The sequence below is a fragment of the Hippopotamus amphibius genome, chromosome 5, assembly GCF_030028045.1.
Source record: "Hippopotamus amphibius kiboko isolate mHipAmp2 chromosome 5, mHipAmp2.hap2, whole genome shotgun sequence".
Taxonomy (NCBI): Eukaryota; Metazoa; Chordata; class Mammalia; order Artiodactyla; family Hippopotamidae; genus Hippopotamus; species Hippopotamus amphibius.
Genome location: NC_080190.1, coordinates 15,250,033 through 15,272,521, shown reverse-complemented (window position 1 = coordinate 15,272,521; position 22,489 = coordinate 15,250,033). Strand labels below are relative to the sequence as shown.

Below are 22,489 nucleotides of genomic sequence, written 5' to 3'. Positions count from 1 at the left end.
AGAACTATTTGTAGGATGAATGAGGGAATGCAACTCCCAGTTCCATGCTCTTTCCACTGTCTCTTTCTAGAGGAATTCTTAAATGTTAACTAGACTAACTTACTCATTTTACAAAGACACCAAGCCCTTGTCTCACGGCTACTCAGTGCAAAAGATAAGACTGGAAACTTGGACTCTTGTCCCCATTGTAATGCTCTTCCCAGTCTATGAGGCAGCCAGGTCTTTGGTTTGTGCAGCTCTCTGGGAGCTTATACCTCAATTAGGGACAGAAGCCACCAATACATAAAATAATTGGAATAATAGATAGGGTGATATAGGATTGTGTGCTAGACTGAGGAATAGATCACTGTGTGCCTGTTACAGGAATCCGGGGTAGGGGAGATCCCCGTGGGCTGTAGCATCTGGGAGTTTTGGCTTGGGCTTTGAAGGATGTTCAGGGATTGGACTGGCCTAAAGGCAACCTCCTTTTCATTTTCTCAGTCACTGCCCCAGTTTTGAGAATAAGAGGATCCTTATCCTGACCTAGTCTCCCCCTCTACCAAGTCCATCCCACATAGTGCTGCCAGAGCAGAGTTCCTAATCTCAAATCTGACCTTCATTCTCTTGCTCAGAAACTTCCTCTGGTTCCTGTCGCTTGCTGAGCAAGATCAAACACGTTCCAGTGTGTGACTCACAGTGCTCGCTCCTGCCTCCATAACAGGCTTATGTCCCCCTAACCCCCCCCCCCCCCCCCGCTCCTCCACACAGGCCCACTGACTTTTCTCTAAAGCGTGAAGTTTCCCAGTTCCCTCCCCTTCGCTTATGCTATTCCCTCTACCTGAAGTATCTGCCCTCAATTTCTCCCTCTTGTCTGCCTGTTGAAATACCACACCACCTCCAGTGTCAAATACCGTCTCTTCTATGCTTCTCTTAACATGTTAGAGGAATTCAGGGATGGGAAAGATCCCTGTGTGCAATAGCAATACCATTTACTCCCTCATAAAACTTATAACTGAGAGTTTGTGATTGGGAATCAGGCAGGTCTGGATTTGATTCGTAGCCCTGCCACTCAGTAGCAGTAATAAACTGTGCAATTGGTGGTCCACAGGGAACCACACCACCAGTGTAAACAGTCTTATGTAGGCCCCTCTCATATTGACAGGGGACTTTACCACATGACTTGCTTTGATTGGTAGCACCTTGGCAAGTGTGATATAAACAGAGGTTTGGTAAGGGCTGGCATATATTCTTGGAACACTCCCTCTTGGAAGCTAGTCATCATGCTGAGAGGAAGCTGATTCCCCTACTAAATGGAGAAAGATCATGTAGAGAGAGGCCCTGGCAGGTGTGAGAAAGACAGATGCCCCGCCAGCCCCTAGACGTTCCAACCACCCTGGCTGGGACACTGCGCATGTGAGTGAAGCCATCTTGGGTATTCTGGACTGAGTCAAACCTACTGATGATTGAATCTGTATAGGAGACCCCAGGCAAGACCAGTCAAAGGATTGTCTGGTTGAGCCCAGCCTAGATGGCAGAATCATGAGCAAATAAATGGCTTAATCCACTAAGTCTATTACAAAGCAGTAAATAATTAAGACATTGGCTATGTTATCTTGGACAATTTTTTTCTCTGGAACTCAGTTTTCTCATCTGTGGAATGGAGGTGATACTACCTTATAGAGTTATTTTGAGAATTTAATGACATAATGTATACAAAGTGCCCAGGGGGGTGTCTGACATGTATTAATTTATACAAGGTTTAATTTATGGAATCCTAAACATGCCAGGCACTGTGGTATGTGATACAGTGATAAACAAGACAAAGTCACTCCTTCAAGGTACATATTAAGCATTTTTTTAAAAGTTAGTTCCAGCCTCCTCCTAACACAATATGTGGTATATTGTAGGTGCTCATTGGTTGTTGAATTGAACTCACTATAATACACAAAGTATAAGCTAAATAGTATTTTTCTTCTCCTGATTCTATCTAACTTCGTTTCGGTACTTGCTGTGTAATATACAAACCATCATCCTTCAAATGCGTGGAGGACTTGAAAATTGGCTTTTGCTTTAGTTCTGCTGGGCGCCACCTCGTTGCTGGCACGTTGCTGATGGCCTGTTATGTGGGTTGAGGTCACTGGGTTTTGAAGTGAAAGATCAGAGGCCTGGTCTGCTAAATGAAAATAAAGAGCAAGTACTGTCTGGTGATAAAGGGGGAGAGAAGGATGGGCCTTCACTTGCCCCTCTTCCTTCTCTCCCAGCTCCCGCCCCTCTGCGGAGGGACACTGTCGTGAATCTCTGTACTCAGGCTCCTTGAGTGGACTTTCTCCCTCAGCTTCACTCTCCTTCCTCCACCTCTTTCTTGGATGACTTCCAAATGACTTCTGCTCTTCCACATCAATATAACTGCTGTTACTAAGATTCCAACAGTCCTCTTTGAACATGTAGTTCTATCCATGAACTGATGGTAAGTGAAATACAGCCTCTGCATAGGTCTTCACCATTAAAACATCAGGTGCCTTGCTGGGACGAATAAAGATGGACCCACTTAAAGTTGCTTAGGTTTGAATGCATCACAGTGTTCTAGAGACTAATTGACTTCAGTATCTTGGACAAGAGGATAGCTTAGGGCCCACTAAAGGGTGACACGAGACCTTTAAATAAAGACACGTATGCGAGTTTCTGCTGAGAGTTCAAAAAACAAACTGCCCAAAGTACCAGAGGCTAAATCCAAATCTCTGTACATTCCCACAGAGCTGCTAGACTAATCTCAGAATGAGGAGGACACGCAAGCAGAGGTTTAGTAAAAACTAGAGTAAATGTGAACGGCCTTTTAAAGATAGATGTGGTATTGTGATTTTTGTGTTTTTGTGTGTGTTGAAGGCAAACTGCTTTTCTAAACTTGCAAAGCCTCCTACCATATGCAAAGTCGTGGGGAAGACCGTGCTGGATGGACTGGGGCTTCCAACCCTACAAGTGGAAATATTCTGTACCATGCAAAATTTTCCCAAGGTAGGAGGCAGCTTAAATGTGTTCCTCACTATGCCCTGGCTCTGTTGCATGATTGTCTAAATTGTGGAAACTTAACTTTTTGAAATTCAGTGTCTATGAAATACACACACACTATTTGTAGGTAGTTATGAACACAAAGCGTGAGTCACACAGTCTTCCATGAGGGTGTATTATGTTTGCGTGAACTGTCGGTACAGACATGGCTTCCTAACCTGAAGATGATCCAAGATGGAGAAAGGAAATGGGGCAAAGCAGTTTTAAAAACTGACATTATTAATGTCATGAGTTCTATAAAGCTGCAGATAGGGTTATAGATTCTTAACATTTCTATATATAGATTTACATAGATTTATAGATATATAGACTGATCTAGCTAAAGAAAAATTCATTTTCATAAATTAAAATAATTATGATTAAATTTGTCTCCTTTTAGCTATTTTTTGGAGAGGTAGTGATAAAACTGAAGTTCAGTGTAAGGTTTTTAGAAGGGTATTTTAACAAGGTAATAATTTTAAACGTTCCTTGAAGTTGGGTTCCACCTTATTTCAATAGCTATAAAAATATCTCAAAGAAAATTATAGATTCTCATTTTCTGTTTGAAATTGGTGATAAAATATCATGTACCTTAAAAGCTGGATACATTCAATTTCCTGTTTCCTGTGAAAGGTAGGGAAAATGTAGAACATGTTTGTATTGTTTTCAGAACATATGTTCTGTGGTGATCTCAACTCACTTCGAAGTCCACGAGAACGCTTTACCCGAGCTAGTTGAAGCAGAGGAATTAGAAAGGTCGGATAACGTCAGCACTGCGGTGCGGTGGGTCAACGAAGCCATCACCGAGGAGCTTCGGGGCTTAGAGCCCTCCAGCCAGGCTGAGGTGGATCAGGTGCTCAGGTAAATCTCGCGCTTTGAAACATGTGTCAAGTGTAACTATATACCTCTTTTCTTTCCATTTCACCTGCCAATGAAACAGATCTGTCATATCTATAGGGTATAATCAGGAAGTCAATTAACAAGCATATGCTAAAGCTGCAAAATTTAGCATAAAATGTTGTTTTGCTTCTGAAAACCCTGTTATTAAATTTTTACTTTGTAAGGCTACATAAGGCCTTTGGCCTCTTTTTATGCACAGCGCCTTCCTAGGATTCACTGAAAAGTATCTCAGGGAAAGGATTAAGAATCCAGACATCCTCCTTTCCCCCTCCCCGTCTCCTTACATGCCTCTCTTGTTCTTTTATATATATAGACCAGTGGGTGATGCTTATGTTCTGACCTCCAGACACAACCACGTCTTCCAGGCCTTGCCCATAGGTTGATTCTAAAATGTGAAAACCAAGGAAGTGTTTCCTGGGGCTATGTCAGCACTGTTCAGTGCCTAAGCAAGCATGGGTTAGCATCACTTTTCCTTTCGTGTGGGTCCAGCACCACAGCCCTCTTGGCCGAAGAAGGTCAACTGGATTCTCTTTCTCTAAGCTTCATCACTTGCTTATTTGTGCATAACTTCACATTTTAGTTTGCCTCAGAGTCAGATCATGACCTTATACAAAACTTTTATGAATAGCTTTTGGTTGTCTTACAGTTTTTTGAATGCTGTTCCACGTAGTCCTTTGTGCGCATGCGTGCGCGCGCGTGTGTGTTATTTGCTATTAACACATCCTTATTTTTTTCCCCAAGCTCTCGGTCATATCTTCTATTCTGTTATGTTCCTTTTTTCCTGGAGTTTTCCCTCCCAAGTCTCCCATCTTGACTGGTTCCTCTCTAGGCCCACTACAGAGATGCCATAAGATAACCCTTCGTTGTTCTGTTTCCTGGATCCCATATCTTCTTCTTTCTTGAATTGCTGGATTCCATCCTTTAAAAGTAAGGATGAGAAAAGGGTATTTGGGATGTACATTTTTAAAATTCTTACATGTGTGGAAATATCAGCACTTTGCCTTCGTGATTTACAGTTTAGCTGAGTATAGAATTCTCATTTAAAATCAATTTCTTTCAGTACTTTAAAGGCATGGCCCCACCAACATCTGATGCAGGTCTGATTCCCATGATTCCCATGTCTTTTTTTTTTTTTGGTTTGTTGTTGTTGTTTCGTCTGTGGATACTTCTAGCCTCTTTTTATTCCAGGGAGCTGAAATTTTATGTAGATGTACCTAAGTCGGATTTCCCAACAGTTTTCCTAACTGTTTATTGTAAGCACCCACCTTGAAAGAAAGAAAGAAAGGAAGAGAGGGAGGGAGGGAGAGAAAAAGGAAGGGAGGGAGGGAGGAAGGAAGCAAGGAAGGAAGGAAAGGAAAGTGCTGCACATAGTACTATATGTTTCACTGCCTATTCTTGCCTCATTTTTAGTCTGATGGTCATTTATTCAAAAAGAAAATCCAGTAGCCCTTAATCAAATTATATCTTCACATTTTACTTTAAAAATAACAAATGGGGCTCAGATAATTTTAAAAATGAGCACCTGAAATCTTTTTTTTTTTTTTTCTTTGATTAGGGATTATTTTTTTACTTTCTTCTTTTTTTTTTTTATTATTTTATTTTATTTTTTTGGGGGGTACACCAGGTTCAATCAACTGTTTGAGCACCTGAAATCTTTACACATTTATTTCCAGGCCAAAATGATTTTCCGTTCTTGAACACAGTTTTGTAACAGCATCATTTTTTAGCCTTGGAAATTTAAGCTGATTGGTTCTTAGGTAGCTTAAAAAGCAGAGTTAACTATTGAAACATTCTGGGGTCAGCACTAAAACATGACCACAATCACGATTGATATTTCTAAACATCTCATTGTAAAGCCATACTTTCTTGCCATTAAGGACATTCTATGAAAATAAAGTACAAGAAGATAAGGTGAGAAAAGAATTGGAAAAGAGCCTGGAAGACTCCACAGTGCCTATACCTTCACCTCTAACACCACCACCGCCTCCTCCGCCTCCAGCCAAAAAAAAGGGACAGAAGCAAGGTCGGTGGCTTAGCATCCTACAGGATCATTAGTAACAAATGTGGAGGAAGAAAGGCTGAAACTTGGACTGCCTTTCCAACTTCGGGTCTCTCTGCTGCAGACCTAGGTTGGGGTCCCACCATGTACCATCCATCCTCCATGCCACTTCCCTGCTTGAAGCTACTGTGTGAGGTGGGCACAGTTTTACCCCATCCCACCCTCCATTTTTATTTGTAAGATAAAAATGTTTCCTACCCAGAGGTGAGCACTTAGTAAACAGAGTGCACTGAACAGTGGTAGTGCCCAAGGCAGGGAAGGGAGGGTGGCATGGAGACCTTTAACTGCTCCTCAAAATTTCCATTAGCTCGTCAGAAAGCCACTCTATATTTTAAAGATTAATGATATCCTTTAATAACCAGCATTTCCTCAGTCATAGGTAACATATTAATGAAAATTGTCTTTGGAAGACCTTGCTGTTTTAAGGCAAATAATCTTAAAGTTATCATGGCCCTTTGTTTTGTGCCTTCCACCATATTGCTAACCTCAGCTCCTTCAGTATATTAATTCTGGGGCTGCTGCTCGTGTGGTAACACTGATTTGTGTGTCTGTCCTACTATGACATGCTCCTCGAGTACATGAAGCGTGCCTCATTCAATTTAGCACCACCAGCGCCTAGCACAATGCCAGGAACAAACTAAACATCAGATAAGTGTGGGTCCCATTGAATAAGAAAGCACCAGAACCAGGGACCAAAGAGATCAGGAAGACAAGTTCTCTTATTTCATAGATTCAGATGCTGAGGCCCAGAGAGGGGAGGAGAGTTGCCCAAGGCAGAAGAATCCTGTTAGACCACTCTTCCCCTGGAGGGTGGGGATGGCCAGTACTGAATCATAGGTAGAGACCTCCAGTGGGCGTTCCTTTGGTGGTTTCTTTTGACTGATAGAACTTGGAGTGTAAGAAGGGAAAAAGGAGGAGGGGACGGTAATTTTCTAAACATGTAATATGTGCTGGGTACTTATACATCTTATGCTACTTCTCTTACCTGCCTGACTCAGGTCGGTAGCTGTGGGGAAGGAGAGGACAGGAAGGAAACTAGAGATTTATTATGGGCACTGTGGTACCTGATCAGACTTGGGGCTGAGAATATGTGAGAGTGAAAGATGGGTGAGGATTCTGGATGGATGGTTAGATCTGGAAGGAATTCTCATAGAAAAAGGCATCAGTTTGGGGTTGGCAAGCAAGATAACTAGTTGGATATTCACATGAGGAGAAGCTGGGTATGTGAGACAGCTGTTCATAGGAGAACAAAGTGTTTGGAATTCAAAGCCTGTCCAGATCCTCTGTCTATTCACTTCCTGTTAGATGTTGGGCAAGTCTTTGACCCTAAGCCCGCATTTAGGTGAGATAACAACATCTGCCCCACACGACTGGTGAAGGAGTTAATACCAAATGTTCTAAAATTAGGCAAAGGGGAAAGTGGGGCTGGGGGGCTGGGGTTGGATGAATTGGGAGATTGGGATTGCCATATATACATTACTAATATGAAAAAAAAATCAAATTGTACACTTTAAAAAAGTAAAATAACATTAGGCAAAATCCATGGTTAAGGATTATTTGAGCATTAGGGAGTAGTAAGTGACGTCAGACAGAAACTTCTCAGGGGTTGTAGTGGTGAATAGGTTCTTCCCAGCCTCAGTTTTCAACCTTTCTTTCTGCTGGGGCTTCATATCTATAAGTAAAGCATTAAAAAAAATAATAATAGTTTTCTCATAGTCAAACTTCCTAGAAAGCAATCTTTCATCAATATTTTTTTCTTCAGGGAGGAAGGATACTCTTACAGAAAAACCAGTTATACCCCCAGAACCCGTTGAACCCGTCCTCTGTGGCAGCATGGCCATAGGGGCTGTGTCACTGGCTGTTGCCAAAACCAGTGCCGTGCTGGGTAATAATCCGCTATACTTACATATCGCACTGCTGAAGCGCCACCAGGTTAGTACCCATCACATTCCATCACAAGGACCCCTGCATAGCTCAAGACGAATGAACCATGTTTCTCATTTCCCCTTGCTTTTCCTCGATTTCAGGAACAGCCAGCAAAGCTAACTATACCTCTGCTGATGGTGTCTCTGGTCAGCTGTGGAAAGTCATCACCTGGAAAGCTGAATTTCATGAAAGAAGTGATTTGTATACCCCATCCTGGATTAACAGCTAAAAAAGTACCTTACGTGACCCCAAACTATGTTTTCTTTAAAAGAATAACTTTATCATCAATGAGTTTTTAGTGTAGGCCCCCAAGACTTATGACACCTAAGGAAAAGGAATTAAATATAAAATGAGAAAAAAAAAATTAGGGAATTAGGGAAGTGGGAAGAAAACAAGGCCACAAGCAAAAGGGAACCACATTTAGACCACCTTGGATCTCCGGCTCATTACAACATTGACTCATGCTAGTGACTTACAGAGAAGCCACAGGGAGTGACTTTGCAGGCCTTGATAGTGCTAGAAAGATGTTTTCTGGGGGCAACTGAGATGTCTTTATTGACTAGTCTATGCACTATGGTTGCAGCGAGAGGAGGCTGGCACTCGCATAGCAGCCCTTCTGTTAAGTAGGAACTGCAGGGCCTAGCAGATTGCCTGGCATGTAAGAGAGGTTTAGTGCATGTTTATGGAATATGGAATGAAGGAATCCTAAGTGGCATCTTTACCACTCAGAGGCTTGTTAGTGTCTAATTGTTCTTCAGTGGCATGAGTGAGTCAATATGCCTCTTTCAATCTTCATGAACTAGTCTACCAATTAGGTATTAGGGAGAACTAAACATTCATGTTCTACGGTGGATGTTTTCAGGAAAAGTACAGGAAGCTCCACCCCCTCTGGTAAAACATTGGCTGATATTTTAATCTAAGCTAGGGAAAATCATTTTTTTAAATCTCAACATGATTTCTTTATGATAAAGGATGCTTTTTGAAAAAGAATAGTCATGACCCACTTTTATCAGTTTTGGAAGACTGGGATTTATATCTGGCTCGCCATCTGTCAGATCATGTTCAGATCCCGGTGCCAGGATCTTTCCTTCAGTTAATATCTGCCATGCTATTTGGGGACCATAGAATTTGGCATGCCATTCTTCATCTGTCCCCATATGCAGATCCCACCATCATCAGAATACATTTTTTCTAAGTGACAGTGGATTTGTACAAATTCACACACTATTGTGCAGAATCCTGTGACATGTATTGCAAGAAGGTTGGTCAGGAGACCATGAAAGAAAATGAAGTTAACTTGATCCAACCAACTGAACTACTCAGTTCTGAGCAGTGAAGAGAGGATAATGAGGAAGAAGAGCCTCTCAATTTTCAACAAAATTAAAATTGAGGGTTGAAGATTCACATCTAATCTTCTGATTTTGTAGACCATGTGTAATTCACTAACCAGGATGCCTTATCAGGGACCCTACAGATATTCTGAGTTAGAAATAGCCATGTGTGGTATAAGATTTTACATTTAAAATTCTAGACTGCGGTTGTGGAAGATCATGGTTATTCTGCCTACAGGGTGTGGAGATGCTTCTGGAAATTCAGAAACACATTTACAAAACAATCGAAATGGTATGTAAAGAGAATCTATGGTAGCTAATAACATGCTTATATACCTTCTAGTATCCAAATTATAGTTCATTATGCAACATAATCAATATTGCTATAGATATGAAAACATGAACTTTCTTTGGGTTTCCCGTATGAGCCAAGCTTATACATTCCCTCATCTGGTCCAGTTTCTAATGGAAATTAACAATCTCATTTTGATTTCTGAGGCAGCTGGCCCTGTGCTAAGATCATCCCTTTGGATCTGCAAAGAAAGGATCTGACACCTAGGATTAAGAGAGGCAGTTTTGTATAATGGTTAGGGCACAATCGCTTGTGCTGTTTAGAATCCTGGTGTTGGGCAGACAGGCACCCTTGGCCGAGCAGCCCTTGAGGGGGGAGTCACAGAGGCAGGATGAGGGGCAGCTGTGTGAGTCACCAGGTTGTCCCATCATATCTAGCTGGGATAGTGCACAACGATGGGCAGGGCTGAGCAACGCAATCTTTGTCTCTGAGGCTTTTAATCTGTAAACACACGCACACTTTTATTTTGGAATGATACTGCATTTGTAGAGAAGTTGCAGAGAGAGTACAGAGAGTTCCCAAATAACCCTCACCCAGTTACCCCCAAGGTTATCCGGATACATTACCATAGCACATTTGTCAAAACTAAGAAACCAAAATGCTACATTACTAATAACTAAACTCCAGATTTTATTCAAATTTCACCGGTTTTTCCACTAATGTCCTGCTTCTGTTCCAGGATCCAGTCCAGGACCCCACATGTATTTAGCATGAGGCTTTTAAGCTACATGATTAGGAGGCAGTAGCTCATTCCCCAGCAGGATGGGGGCCGAGATGTAATCTCGGTATGACTGAAGGGACTTTGGCTCCAGTGCTCTCCTGCCACCACAGAATCTGTGATGGGGGAGAGTGGCTGGGGCCCAAGCCCTACAGTTGATGAGAATCGCTTTAAGCAGCAGCCTAGAGTCAGTTTCTGGGGCACTTTTCAGGAGGCCAATCTCTTTATGGGTGACCAGCCTGCAGAGACTCAGACTTGGACACATTAGCCCTGACCTTGTATTTTGCCTTGCCCCTTACTAGCTGTGTGACCTTGAACCAATTATAACCTCTCTGCCTCAGGCTCCTCATCTATAAAATGGGTATGATACACTGTGCAGAGTAAATGCGTTGAATGTGCAGTGTGCTCAGAGCAGGAGTTGACACAGCAGGGAGCACTATACACTGGTGGCTGTGGTCAGAGCAGCAGAGGAAGTCCAGCCTAGAATATTAGGAAATTCAGGATATTTGAGCTACCATCATGCTGACTTCCAGACTTTTAATATACAATTTTAATCATACAGTTGATTCTTAATTATACAAGTAGCTCATAAATGTTCTTGTGAAAAATCAAATACTGATGGAGCCAGTCCCTTCCCCCCATACTAACTCCCCCTCCATGGACCCCACACCCACTACTACCCTTAGTTCCAGTCCTGTCTCTAGGGATAACCGCTGTTGAAAATTTAGTGTGGTCTTCTAGCCATTTCTTTTTTGTATTTATAGACAGACACCACACATACAGATATATAGTGTGTTTGTGTTTAAAGTCACATACAATTCTGCACAAATCATTCTACAAATTGCTTTATTTCTTTGCCCTTTTTATTTGTGTTCATATTTTACTGATATCTAGGAATTCTTTCTATAGTAAAAGACTTCAAACCCTTCTACGTGTTATACAGACTTTCCTCTATCATGTTGCCTACCTTTTAACTGTATTTTGTGGAGTCATAGGAATTAATAAAAAAAAAAATTGACATAGTAAAATGTATCAATACATTCTTTTAAGGCAGTTGTTCTTAATGGGGAGTGATTTTTGCCCTAGGAACAATGCCCGGATTCATTCTGGGTTGTCCCAGCTTGGAGGGTGGGGCTCTCCTGGCATCTAGAAAGCTGAGGTCAGGGATGCTGCCACACAGCCTACAATGCACAAGGCAGCCTTACACAGCAAAAGATTATCCAGCCAAAGTATCGAGAGTGTCAAGGCTGAAAAACTCTGCTTTATGGGTTTTGCTTTTTGCTCAGCTCTGGGCCACAAATCGCTGCTCTTTACCCAGAGGGTTCAGCACTCCCACCCTCCAGGTATCAGCTTCTTTGGAATCCCCTTCCCTGACTCTCACACAAGGAAGCCCCCTGGCTCTGCACTCTGGCATCACACCCCCTCCCTCCGTCATCTCACGTGTCTGCCTCACTAGACGGCAGCTCCCAAGGCAGTGCCCGTGTCTCATTCACCCCTGTACCTCTGCTCCTGGCACATCAGCTTCCTATGTTATCTTTACCAGGGATAGACATTTCAGTTGACTCCACAGTGAAAAGAAGCAGGATAACTTCTGTATTCGCATATATTTGAGTGTGAACCATGTTGATTCTTGACAAACACGCCCCGGGTTATATAGGCAGTAAATGCTGGCTAAATGCTCGTTACAGCTTGCCATCAATACCCCAAACTGTGGGAGCTTCTCTTTGGTAATTATCCTTGCTTTTAATGTCAGATGATGTTACACACACCAGATGCACCGGATTTAATGACCGTTGGCTGCTTCCAAAGTCAAACCCATCCTTCAGGAGAAAGTATTTGTACTGTGAGAATATTTAAAACAATATGTTGTGCCTTTAAAAGCAAATCCCACAGTGGGATTATTTTTAAGGACAAGGAGGGGACTTAATATCCTCCTGTAAAAAAAAAAGAGTTCCTGCACACAGCAGGAGTCAGGACATGATGAGTGAATAATTACTTATATAAGTAGAAATGCATGAACATGTATATCCCTACCTAATACGTGTGATTGGAGGCAGAATGTAAAAATAAACTGAAGGGGACATGTGCCTGATTTTGAGGAATAGTTTGACGTTTATGAAATTAAAGCGTGGTTGGCATCATCCGTGTGTGTGTGTGTGTGTGTGTGAGAGAGAGAGAGAGAGAGACTCAAAGTATGACCGGCTTGGCCTCGGAGCAGTGGACAGGCCAGAGGACCTGAAGCTCTGCTTGCTGCCACAGACATTGTCTGAAAATCCTGAGTGATACGTCTTTACCTTCTGTCCCACAGCCCCCTCCTCCAAAACCAGACATGAAAAAAGGTCATAATGGAGGCAAAAGAGGTCAAGTAAGTAAATGTATGTTTACCGCGCTTCTCTACGACAGTTCATTTCTGTATTCCCTGCGCCTTTCCCTCTCCCGTAGTCATTTTGCTTCAGGACCAGGCCTAACACACGTGGAAATCACGGTGATACTGCTTCAAGGGGACCGAACCAGGCAACCCCCAGAGCTCGTACATCATTCTGCCCCCACCTCTCTGGCCACAGGCTGCCAGACCATCCCTGTCTGCAGCTGTCTGGCCCACTGAAATCTCAGAGGGCCTGGAGAGGCTCTTGTGACTGATAGGATTACATGGGAAACCCTCTAGGTGAAGTGCTGGAGAAGGTGAATCTCTCTGATAACCGGCTCAAAGGTATATAGGTTGTTTTGGATTTTCATTTTAATACGACCAAAGAAAGAAAAGGCACAAAAAGAGAGCCACTCCTTCATCTGGTCCCCCAAAGGCACTGAGGCACCATTTCAGACGAACCATTGCCAGAGCTCAGATTTTGCCAGGAGGGTCAGGCAAACAAGCCTGGTGACAATGGGCTGCAGAGCCTCAGGAGACCAGCTGAGCTTGATCAGTCCCTCACTTTGGCGGTTGTGGGTGCTCTGACATGCCCGAGCTTTCAGCCATATAGTCAGAACAACCAACGAGAGATTATGCAATGGATCAGGGTTGCTCACATGAGCGGTATTTGCTGATAAGCCTGCAGTCACTGCCTGGGTGTCAGGGACTTCAGGGTCTGTTGAAGTCATCAGCAAGAGGGGCTCATAAAGGAAGGAGAGGACTTGGTGGAGATAACAAATTCAGTTCCTCCTCAAACTTGGGATACAGCAGTAAGTGAAATCCTTGGCAGGTGTATATACTAGAATTGGAGCTTGCAAGAGAGGCAGGGGCCGGTGAACAAGTAGCAAATCTCAGCGCTGTTCCCTTCATTCCAGCAGGTTGTCTGATGTGTTCTGAGAAACTCAGACGGAGATCAGTCCTTCCTGAGATCAGCTTTACTACTCCCCCACCCACCCCCATTAGAAACAGGTTTGAGGATAGATTCTAGAGAGGCAGCCATACCAGAATGAGAGGCATGGACTGTAGCTCAACTACCTGGATTAAAATCTGTTCCAAGTTACTCTTTTAAATGGGGATAATAATAGTACCTGCTTCATGGGATTGACATAAGGAATAAATGTATTTACTTTATGTAAAGTGTTTAGATTGGTACCTGGCATTTAGTAAGCACCAGATAAGTGATGCTTTCTTAGTTTTGAAGACTCTGTAATGAAACTCCTCAATTGATACACAAAAATTTCCCCAGCTATTCCTTTGCCAAATAAACGTTTCCTCTCATTGACATTAAAAATGTTGGCTGGTTCTTCATAAATCCTTGATTTAAGTAAATTTTTGAAAAGGGAATTCAATAATGAAATTCCTTGTAATTACCATGCGACCTGTAACTATAAAAAAAAATGTTGGATGGTTCTTGTAATTAACTAGTACTATCACCAGTAAAAATGGGATATTTATACCTACCTTCATGTTTGCTCTTGAGTTTGGTATATACACACACACACACACACCTCACTGATATTGCTTCAGCTTATGTTAACATTGCATAGTGACAATTTATGACGAGGGCACAGCAAGGCTGACCTTGTAATCGAAGCATTTGGCTGCCTCTCCCCTGAGGTCATGTGGTTCCTCAGATCTTCTTCCACTGCATTGCATCCTCAGTGCTGCGTCTTTTTAGCTGAAGCCTTCTATCCTTTTAAAAATAAAACCTTTCCTGAAGGAGAGTTCAATTTTTAAGTTTCAACAGTTATATTCTTCTCAAGGAAAATGGAACATAGGAAAGAGCAGGTTTGGAGGAAGAAGGCAGAGTTAGGGACAGGCAGGACAGACCTTTACAGGGACAGCCCGAAGAGTCACCAACCTGGTGGTTATGGCTCAGGTGAGCCCACGTACAATGATAGAGCCAATAAAGAGATAACATGGGCAACGAAAGAGAGAAAAGTGTGTTCCCAGGTCAAACGTGAAAGCCATGGGAGTGAGAAAATTATTCCCAGATACTGCAGGACAATCATCTGTCCAGAGGGCATGCAGAGCTGAGTGGGAACCAGGGGCAGGGCTAATCGAGACTCAGAGGACTCGTGTTTGGAGAGCTGTGTCTGGTTACGAACTGCCAACCCCTGGAAGCTCCAGGAACCTTAATGTGCTCTGCTTACGTGCATGGTTTTCTCGATCCTGCAGCAGCAGATCACTGGCAAGATGTCCCATCTTGGCTGTTTAACCATTAACTGTGACACCATAGAGCAACCACTGCTGCTAATACAAGGAATCTGCGCGAACCTGGGGCTAGAACTGGGAACCAATCTGCATCTAGCCATCAACTGTGCTGCACATGAGCTGATGGACTACGTAAGTTTCCACTCGAAAACATTTGCTTTTTGTTGCGGTCCTATTACTTTTAAATTAGAACTCAAAAGAAGAGCCTATCCGTATATATTTCCAAACAAATCCTATTTTTTAAGTTAATATCATGGGAGGGGTCCAAATATAACTGGAGTTGAGAAAGGCAAGTTAGCTAACGACCAGACAATAACATACCCATATAACTTTAAAAATTATCAGAAATGTCATAATAATTATGTGTAGAAATTCTGTAATAAATATGACTAAAATGGATTGCTTACATCGAAATCATGAGAACTGTTGAAAAATAATTTAGCAAACTGGTGTGTTCTGCTGAGTACATTCATTGGGTTGGTGAATGCTGAATTGGTCAAGCATGAAAAGTGGGTCAGTTGTAACTATGACTTGATAAGCCCTTCTAGACACATGGTTCTTGGCGCTTCTGCTGGTGACTCACTTTTTATTTTTATTTTTTTAATTTATTTATTGGCTCCATTGGGTCTTTGTTGCTGCACGCGGGCTTCCTCTAGTTGCCAAGAGCAGGGGCTACTCTTCATTGTGGTGCATAGGCTTCTCAGTGTGGTGGCTTCTTTTGTTGCGGAGCATGGGCTCTAGGCGCACGGGCTTCAGTAGTTGTGGTGCTCGGGCTCAGTGGTTGTGGCGCATAGGCTTAGTTGCTCCGAGGTACATGGGATCTTCCCGACCAGGGATCGAACCCGTGTTCCCTGCATTGGCAGGCAGGTTCTTAACCACTGTGCCACCAGGGAAGTCCCTCATGTTTTAAATATAAAAATATTTCCAAGTTATTGAAGTTTTTGCAGAATAATTAATAATAGTAATTAATGTCAAATTCAGAGACATGACCACTTTAATTTGCAATTCTAACTTTTAACTTCAAAGAAAATCTTGAATCGTACATAAGAAACCTGTTTCAGCTGACTTCTAAAAGTTTTTACTTTCCTAAAGAAACTGAGTGCATAAAGGAATGCTTAATGTAATTCCCTATTCTTCATATAATGATTGGCTCCTAGGCATACCATTAAGAAAAATAATTGCATGTTTTCATCAGCAACATACACCAAGAACTATGACTATACCGAGTGCCTGTGCTAACTAGAATGGGTATTTATTGCTTATATTCAGTAAAATGCACTAGCTTGATATCAGATAATCTTTACAAATGTTAGTTCAAAAGCATTAGCATTTCCTCTCCGACAAGATAGGATTGCATAAGTTTTGCAGTATAGAAACTAAGAGTTCTTGCTGCTTTTTATGTGAAAAAAAGTAAGAATCTTTTCAATAATGGACTTCTTAGGAACCTGCTTAATTCCAATGGAATCCATTCTGTTAGGAGCAACAGGAAGGCATTAGTAAACCAAAGATCCATTCTGGTCCATTCCACCTCCCTCCCAGTACCTAAATATCCCCGGTGCCATCCCTGGGCACAGACTTGGACTGGACGTAAGGGTGCTGTGTTTGCAGAGACTACACTAGATCCTCCAGCTCTGTTTACTCCTATGCTTAATGACTTGGGGGCATTCCAGACTTTAAATGAATGGGTTGCACTAGAACTCCACTTTCAAAACAATATTGTTACTACTAGAACTTGCAGTCTTGCCTTCACGTAAGTCTTTTACATTTCATATTGGCTGTTAGTATCTCAAAAGCCTAGCCCTCCTTTCAAATTTTAGAATATTCACAGTAAAGAAAACAGGCTATTCATTCACTGTGAGCTGCACGGTGGTCATTCTAGCGAGTAGGCAGGTTTGCAGTGCTATTCTGTTTATGAATTTATGTTAGTGCCCATCTATCCAAGCAGCCAGGTATCTGGCACCATGTCATAAAACTTCAGAAAGAAGTTACTCCCCTCTTACTCTGTACTCAGTTTTTTTGTGCAGAAGACTTCATCTGAAGTCAGTTGCAAGAGGTCTGTGGGGCTTTCAGAGGAATGCTGACTTGATTTTCCCAGGTGGATATTTACCAGATATTTAAAGTAAAATGCATAGATTTCTCATGTGAATGTGGCCTGAAAGTAGTCTAATTGCAGTCTTTTCTATGAAATGAATGAAAATGAATTTGAGTCACATCTTTAATGTGTGAAGAATTCATCATTTACCCTCTATTGTAATATCTTCCTTACATTTATCAGAGTAAAGGAAAATATGAAGTGATGATGGGAACCTACAAAAATGCAGCTGAGATGGTTGACCTGTATGTGGATCTGATCAACAAGTTCCCTTCAATTATTGCCTTAATTGATCCTTTCAGGAAGGAGGTAACCGGATTCACCTTGAATTTTATAATAAAACAGAACAAAATCTCATTGTTTTGGACCTGTAGGTTTGAAATGTGTTGTAACTGGGGCAGAGGTTGAGTTGCTTTATTTTGGCATTTATGAGAAAAAGCACTTACTAAGCAAATGAACAGCAGAAGCACAATTACCTAGGAGTGTGCCCGTCTAAGGCATAAAACAAGTATCCCCCAGCACTTCAGGGGTACCTGTGTATTTACAAACAGCCTAACTGATGGCAGGTGAGCCTGCTGTGCTAGCTGGCGCTTCAACAGGTTAATCACATATTGTTTCTAAGTGCTCACAGAAACAGTACTTCAACTAGGCCAAATGTTTCTAAACCTAAATCCAGTTACTGCACATGCATAAAAGTTACAAAACCATATTTTTAAAAGGTTTGAGATATTGAGGTTTTCTGATCTATTCAAACTAATGCATCTGGCAAATGTTTATGTGCCATGAAGACCTTTCTCTTCCTTGCCCACTTAAATTTCAAAACTTACATTCTTCATTTTACAAATTTCAGAACCGTTCGATAGAGTGAGCAGATATCCTCTTTGAGATAACTCAGCTATTTAAACTTGAGGGACAAAATAGTACTGGATCTTACTGGAGCCCCAGGCTCCCTCAGTCCCATCTTTCCTTTCACAGCTTGTGCTACATCCCAGCATTTGTGGAAGATACTGAGCCCAGTTCTTTAATTTTGCCAGAACTATCTTCTGTTTCTTGTCCCGAGGCTCTGGCCACAGTTCTTTTTAATGTGGTGAGATGCACCTGTATGGTCTGTCCTAATGGGACACTGAAATCTGGTACAGTGGCTGGGAAGACTATATATTACTATGTAAATGAGCATTTCATTTCATTTGATAGTCTCACCAGTAAAAAATAAGGGTGTTGGGAATAAGAGTCTACAGCCCTGTAGGCTCATTTCTTTCAGTTGTCTTTTTACCAGAAAAAACATTAAAATCTCCTAACCAGCCAGTCTCCAGCAGCATTCTGGATAACACAGTGGGTGGCAAGAGCCTCAGCGTGGATGTCAGAATCAGTGTGGAGAAGAGCACTGAATGTGTATTAACATTTTATGCGCTAGATCTTTAAACTCAAATGTAATCACTTTAAGTTCTGTTCCATGAAGCTTGTTAATTTGTGTGGCTGTGGTACAGGCATCATTCAGTCGCAAATGCAAAAAAAAACAACAACAAAAAAGCCCCCAAACCCCTCTTTTGTATCTCAGAAAGGTGTGTGATTTTATGTGCTACGTGACTCCTGTTGTTTTGAGATGATGCGCCATACATTATAATGATCTATTCTTTTTTTAATTTTTATTTTTAATTTTTATTTATTAATTAATTTGTTGGAGTGTAATGATCAATTCTTAAATATTTACCCAGGACTCTGAACAGTGGGACAGCATCTATAATGCTCTTGGTTCCAGGTGTTACATAATTGCAGGCACTGCATCCAAAAGCATCTCTAAACTTCTAGAGGATGGAAACATCAGCATCCTCAGATACAGTGGGCTGATCATAAATCACACAAATCAAACTACGATGTCTGACTTGGTGGAAATAACCGATCTTATTGATGGTGGGTAAAAGTATAGATCTGAAAGACTCATAATAAACTTAAATATGCAGTATATCAGTTAATAAAAAGCATGAAATAAATCTTGGAAGAAAAAAACAGCCCAACCATTTGTGAATGATTTGGCGCTGGAATCAGCTTACTACTGATTTCCTTCATAATGTTCCAATAACAGCCCCGCCCAGGAGGGCTACCACAAAGGTGTGGCTGAGGCCACTGTTCTCTCAGCTTCACACACCACCACAGTGATTTTTTTCAATCACTAGCCCACACTGGCCCTTTTTCAATTCCTCCCGTTTCAAGCTCTTTACAACTTTGAGGTCTCTGAACACGCTGTTTCTTCAGCCTAGGATGCTTTGCCCTGTACTGTGTAGTTGGCTAACTATTCCTGACCCTTTAGGTCTTCTTGCCTTAAATGAAACCTCTTCAGATCCATATGCCATCCCTGACTTCCCCCACCCCTCACTGGCTGCTCCAAACCTTTCTCATCCTATGTTTTCAGTTATAGTACTGGCCACAGTTGTCTGGTATCCTCACTAGACTGCAGATTCCCAGGAGTTCACAGGAGTCTGGTTCACTTATGCACAGGGCCTGAAACATGAATATCGTGAGTGCGTCTCAGAAACTAGGCAGAAGGCTAGTCTCAGACCTGGAGCGGGACTGAGAGCAAGACTGGCAGCCAGGGGCCTGGGCTGGTACCAAAGGAAGGAATGAAATGGCTGTAGTCCCTTAGCCTGCAGGCTGCCCCGGTGTAGGGCCCAGGCAGGGTGGCTTGCAGGTGGTGGATGGGATGCCCCAGGCATGGCTTTTCCTCCCGGGCCCACCACTTGGCAGCCATACTGTCATCCACTGCAGGTTACTGCGGTGACTCCCGCCTCTAAAACATGACACTGTCCCCATAGGAAGAACTTTGGCTTGCAGTCTTTGTAGACTTTGTCAAATTTTAAGGGGTTTTGAGATCTTCACGTGATTGATTAAATACTATCAACACTGCTCTTCTAAGAAGTCAACATTCAGAACAACAGATTCCTTTGAATAAAATTTTACATGAATCATGAAATCCATTATTTAGGCAGATGATGCCCTTACACTTACCGTATATTTTGACTCAAAATGCACATTTTTCTACACTGAACATGGATGACCTTGAACTGTCTTATATCTGTGGTCTTAGAAACGTGTCGATCTAATTTGAGCATTTTTCCTCTTTAGTGGTAATAATGGTGCCTCTTACAATTCATGGTTTCTTAAATTTGACGAAACATGGCATTCATTTAGTATTTATCATCTAAGCTACCGGAAAGGGGTAGACAGATAAAATCAGGGTAATTAAAACGCAAATGTTTGGGTTAGAAATCTCAGGTGGTCAAATAATTGACTCTTCACAGTTTTAAATCTCTGGCAAATCTTCAGTTTTGATCCTAGAGGCTCATATATTTGTTGATTGTTTCCATACCATCTAAAACTGAAAAGAATTCCTCTGCTTATAGGTAAGAAGCACATCGCTGTCTTTGGAAGCACAGAAGGAGAGTCGTCTGATGACAGCCTTGTCGATTTGGTAAGTGCTGAAAACTGGTCAATTGTAGAATTGCCAAAACACTGCTTTTATCACAAATTGGTATTTCAGAGAAAGGCGGTCTTTGGCAGAGAAAGTCATGTAACCTTTTATGAAATAGACTTGCTTCCTCCCAGACAGCTACCTTTTGCAAAGAGCTAATCTTTGAACTTTTAGAAAGAAGAAAAATTGAAGTCCTGGGAAAATGATGAGCATGCTTAAATGACTGGGGTATGCACTGCAGTCTTACCTCCGAACATCAAGTGAGACAGGCCAGAATGTGCTTCGACAAAAACCAGCATCTTACGTGACTAGCAGAGCATCTGATGTAGTCACACGATCTATCTTTGACACTCTCAGCTCGTGAGCAGGCCACTTTACTCCCATAATAAGATGAGAAATTAACTTATAAGAGAAAAAAACCAAACAGGATATAAGGGCAGTGTCCTTTCTCCCTAAAGAACTGTTTGTAGTTTAGCAAAACATGACTCCATTTAAAATAAGCTGTTCCCCCACCTCTTTAGGCCGTTGGACTTGGGGTCCGGTTTATCAAGTTGGGAGGTCTTTCTCGTGGCGAACGGGTGACTAAGTACAACCGCCTCTTCACTATAGAGGAAGAACTTGTCCAGAACGGAACACTGGGTATGTGCTGCTTTCTTGCTTTGTCTTCACTTAGCCAGGAATAAGAGAACAAAGCTTGGGCGGGGGGGCGGGGGGAAGAGAAGTCTCTCAGCAGGAGGGCAAGGGAATCCAAAGACTATAAATAAGTGCTGACAAAACTAGGCCGGCATCTGCCACATGTGTATTGTTTTCTTAACAGATTATCTATTTACCTGAATGTTTAAAACTCTCGCCCTTTTCTCGATGAAGAGGCTGTGTGATGCTTTTCAATAGGCTTAACTGATTGGAATTTCCAAGCCTACCTTTTGTTATGGTCCAAATTATACTTAAGGTTTTTCTGCACAGCCCAGGAAAGTTAAAGGCAGATGTTTTCCTGGTGGTTCTTGGCAACAACATGTTTTACTTAAGTAGACAGCATGTTAATTTAAGGTACCTTGGAAAGGCTGTGGTCTCAAGAGAAATGAACCAATCATTTATGACATCAAACTCTGTAAATCTGCATGGGTAGAAGCACCTTGTGTACTGGCTAACTGGAGAGAAACACCCCAGATATGCATTTTTACTCCATATATTACTGACTGTGATAGCCAAAACAAAGCCTGCAAAGACATTTTTAAAGAGACCAAGAGTTGTCTTTGAAATTCTAAAACTACTTTGTATTTTAAAATAGAATTGATATACTGCAAAAAAAAATTGTTTAGTGCTGACATACTTGTATACCATAAATGAAACTATTACAAGACAGATATAGTATAGAATGTATTGTGGAACATATCAATTATTAGCTATGAAAGCAAGGAAATCTTACTTGTGACTCAGTAGTAGGCAGTTTTAAAAACAAAAGAGACTGTAGAAATAGTAATTATAAATTTGCTATGTTTAACATGTAATGATCTTGTTTTCTAGATTTATAGGATATAATTGGGAGACTACTGTCCGAGTCATGCAAGGGCAGTCAAAAGTTACTTTGTATTGTTTAGTGTGTAACATGAGGGCTTATTTTTTCAAATAGGTAAAACTGTATTGTTTTCTACATATTGTCTGATTATTTTTTCGTCATCCTGACTTGTGGAAGCTAAGAGGGTCCTTAAGTGACCTATCACATTTCTAGCCAGGCTTCACCACAAGGAAAACAGCTGCTTCAGGGCATCAAAAAGGACTCGAGTGACCGGAGGCCCAGCCCCTCCCTGGTGACAGTGCTGGCCCCTGAGCATCCCGGAATGGATTCACAGATTCACGAGGATTTCGCTGACACTGGCAGTGGTCAATAAATGTGAAGGGGACCAAAAAACTGGAAAAACGAATCACTCCACTGAGAGACTGAGTAGGAAATCTTGGCAAAAACTCAGCCATTAAAACATTGTCCCTGCCTGGAAACACGT

General features: G+C 41.9%; 1 protein-coding gene across 4 annotated transcripts in view; it reads left to right on the top strand.

The window, feature by feature from the left end:
* The window catches only part of ENO4 (enolase 4), a 37,936-nt gene that overhangs the window by 1,582 nt on the left and 13,865 nt on the right, over nt 1-22,489 (top strand). For all 4 annotated transcript variants that reach the window (XM_057737606.1, XM_057737605.1, XM_057737607.1 and 1 more), the window contains exons 2-13: nt 2,863-2,991; nt 3,695-3,885; nt 5,802-5,947; nt 7,746-7,915; nt 8,011-8,142; nt 9,479-9,532; nt 12,619-12,675; nt 14,896-15,063; nt 17,207-17,332; nt 18,739-18,934; nt 20,422-20,489; nt 21,011-21,128. In XM_057737606.1, the coding sequence (XP_057593589.1) occupies nt 2,863-2,991; nt 3,695-3,885; nt 5,802-5,947; nt 7,746-7,915; nt 8,011-8,142; nt 9,479-9,532; nt 12,619-12,675; nt 14,896-15,063; nt 17,207-17,332; nt 18,739-18,934; nt 20,422-20,489; nt 21,011-21,128 (1,555 nt within the window). The remainder of the gene's footprint in view (nt 1-2,862; nt 2,992-3,694; nt 3,886-5,801; nt 5,948-7,745; nt 7,916-8,010; nt 8,143-9,478; nt 9,533-12,618; nt 12,676-14,895; nt 15,064-17,206; nt 17,333-18,738; nt 18,935-20,421; nt 20,490-21,010; nt 21,129-22,489) is intronic.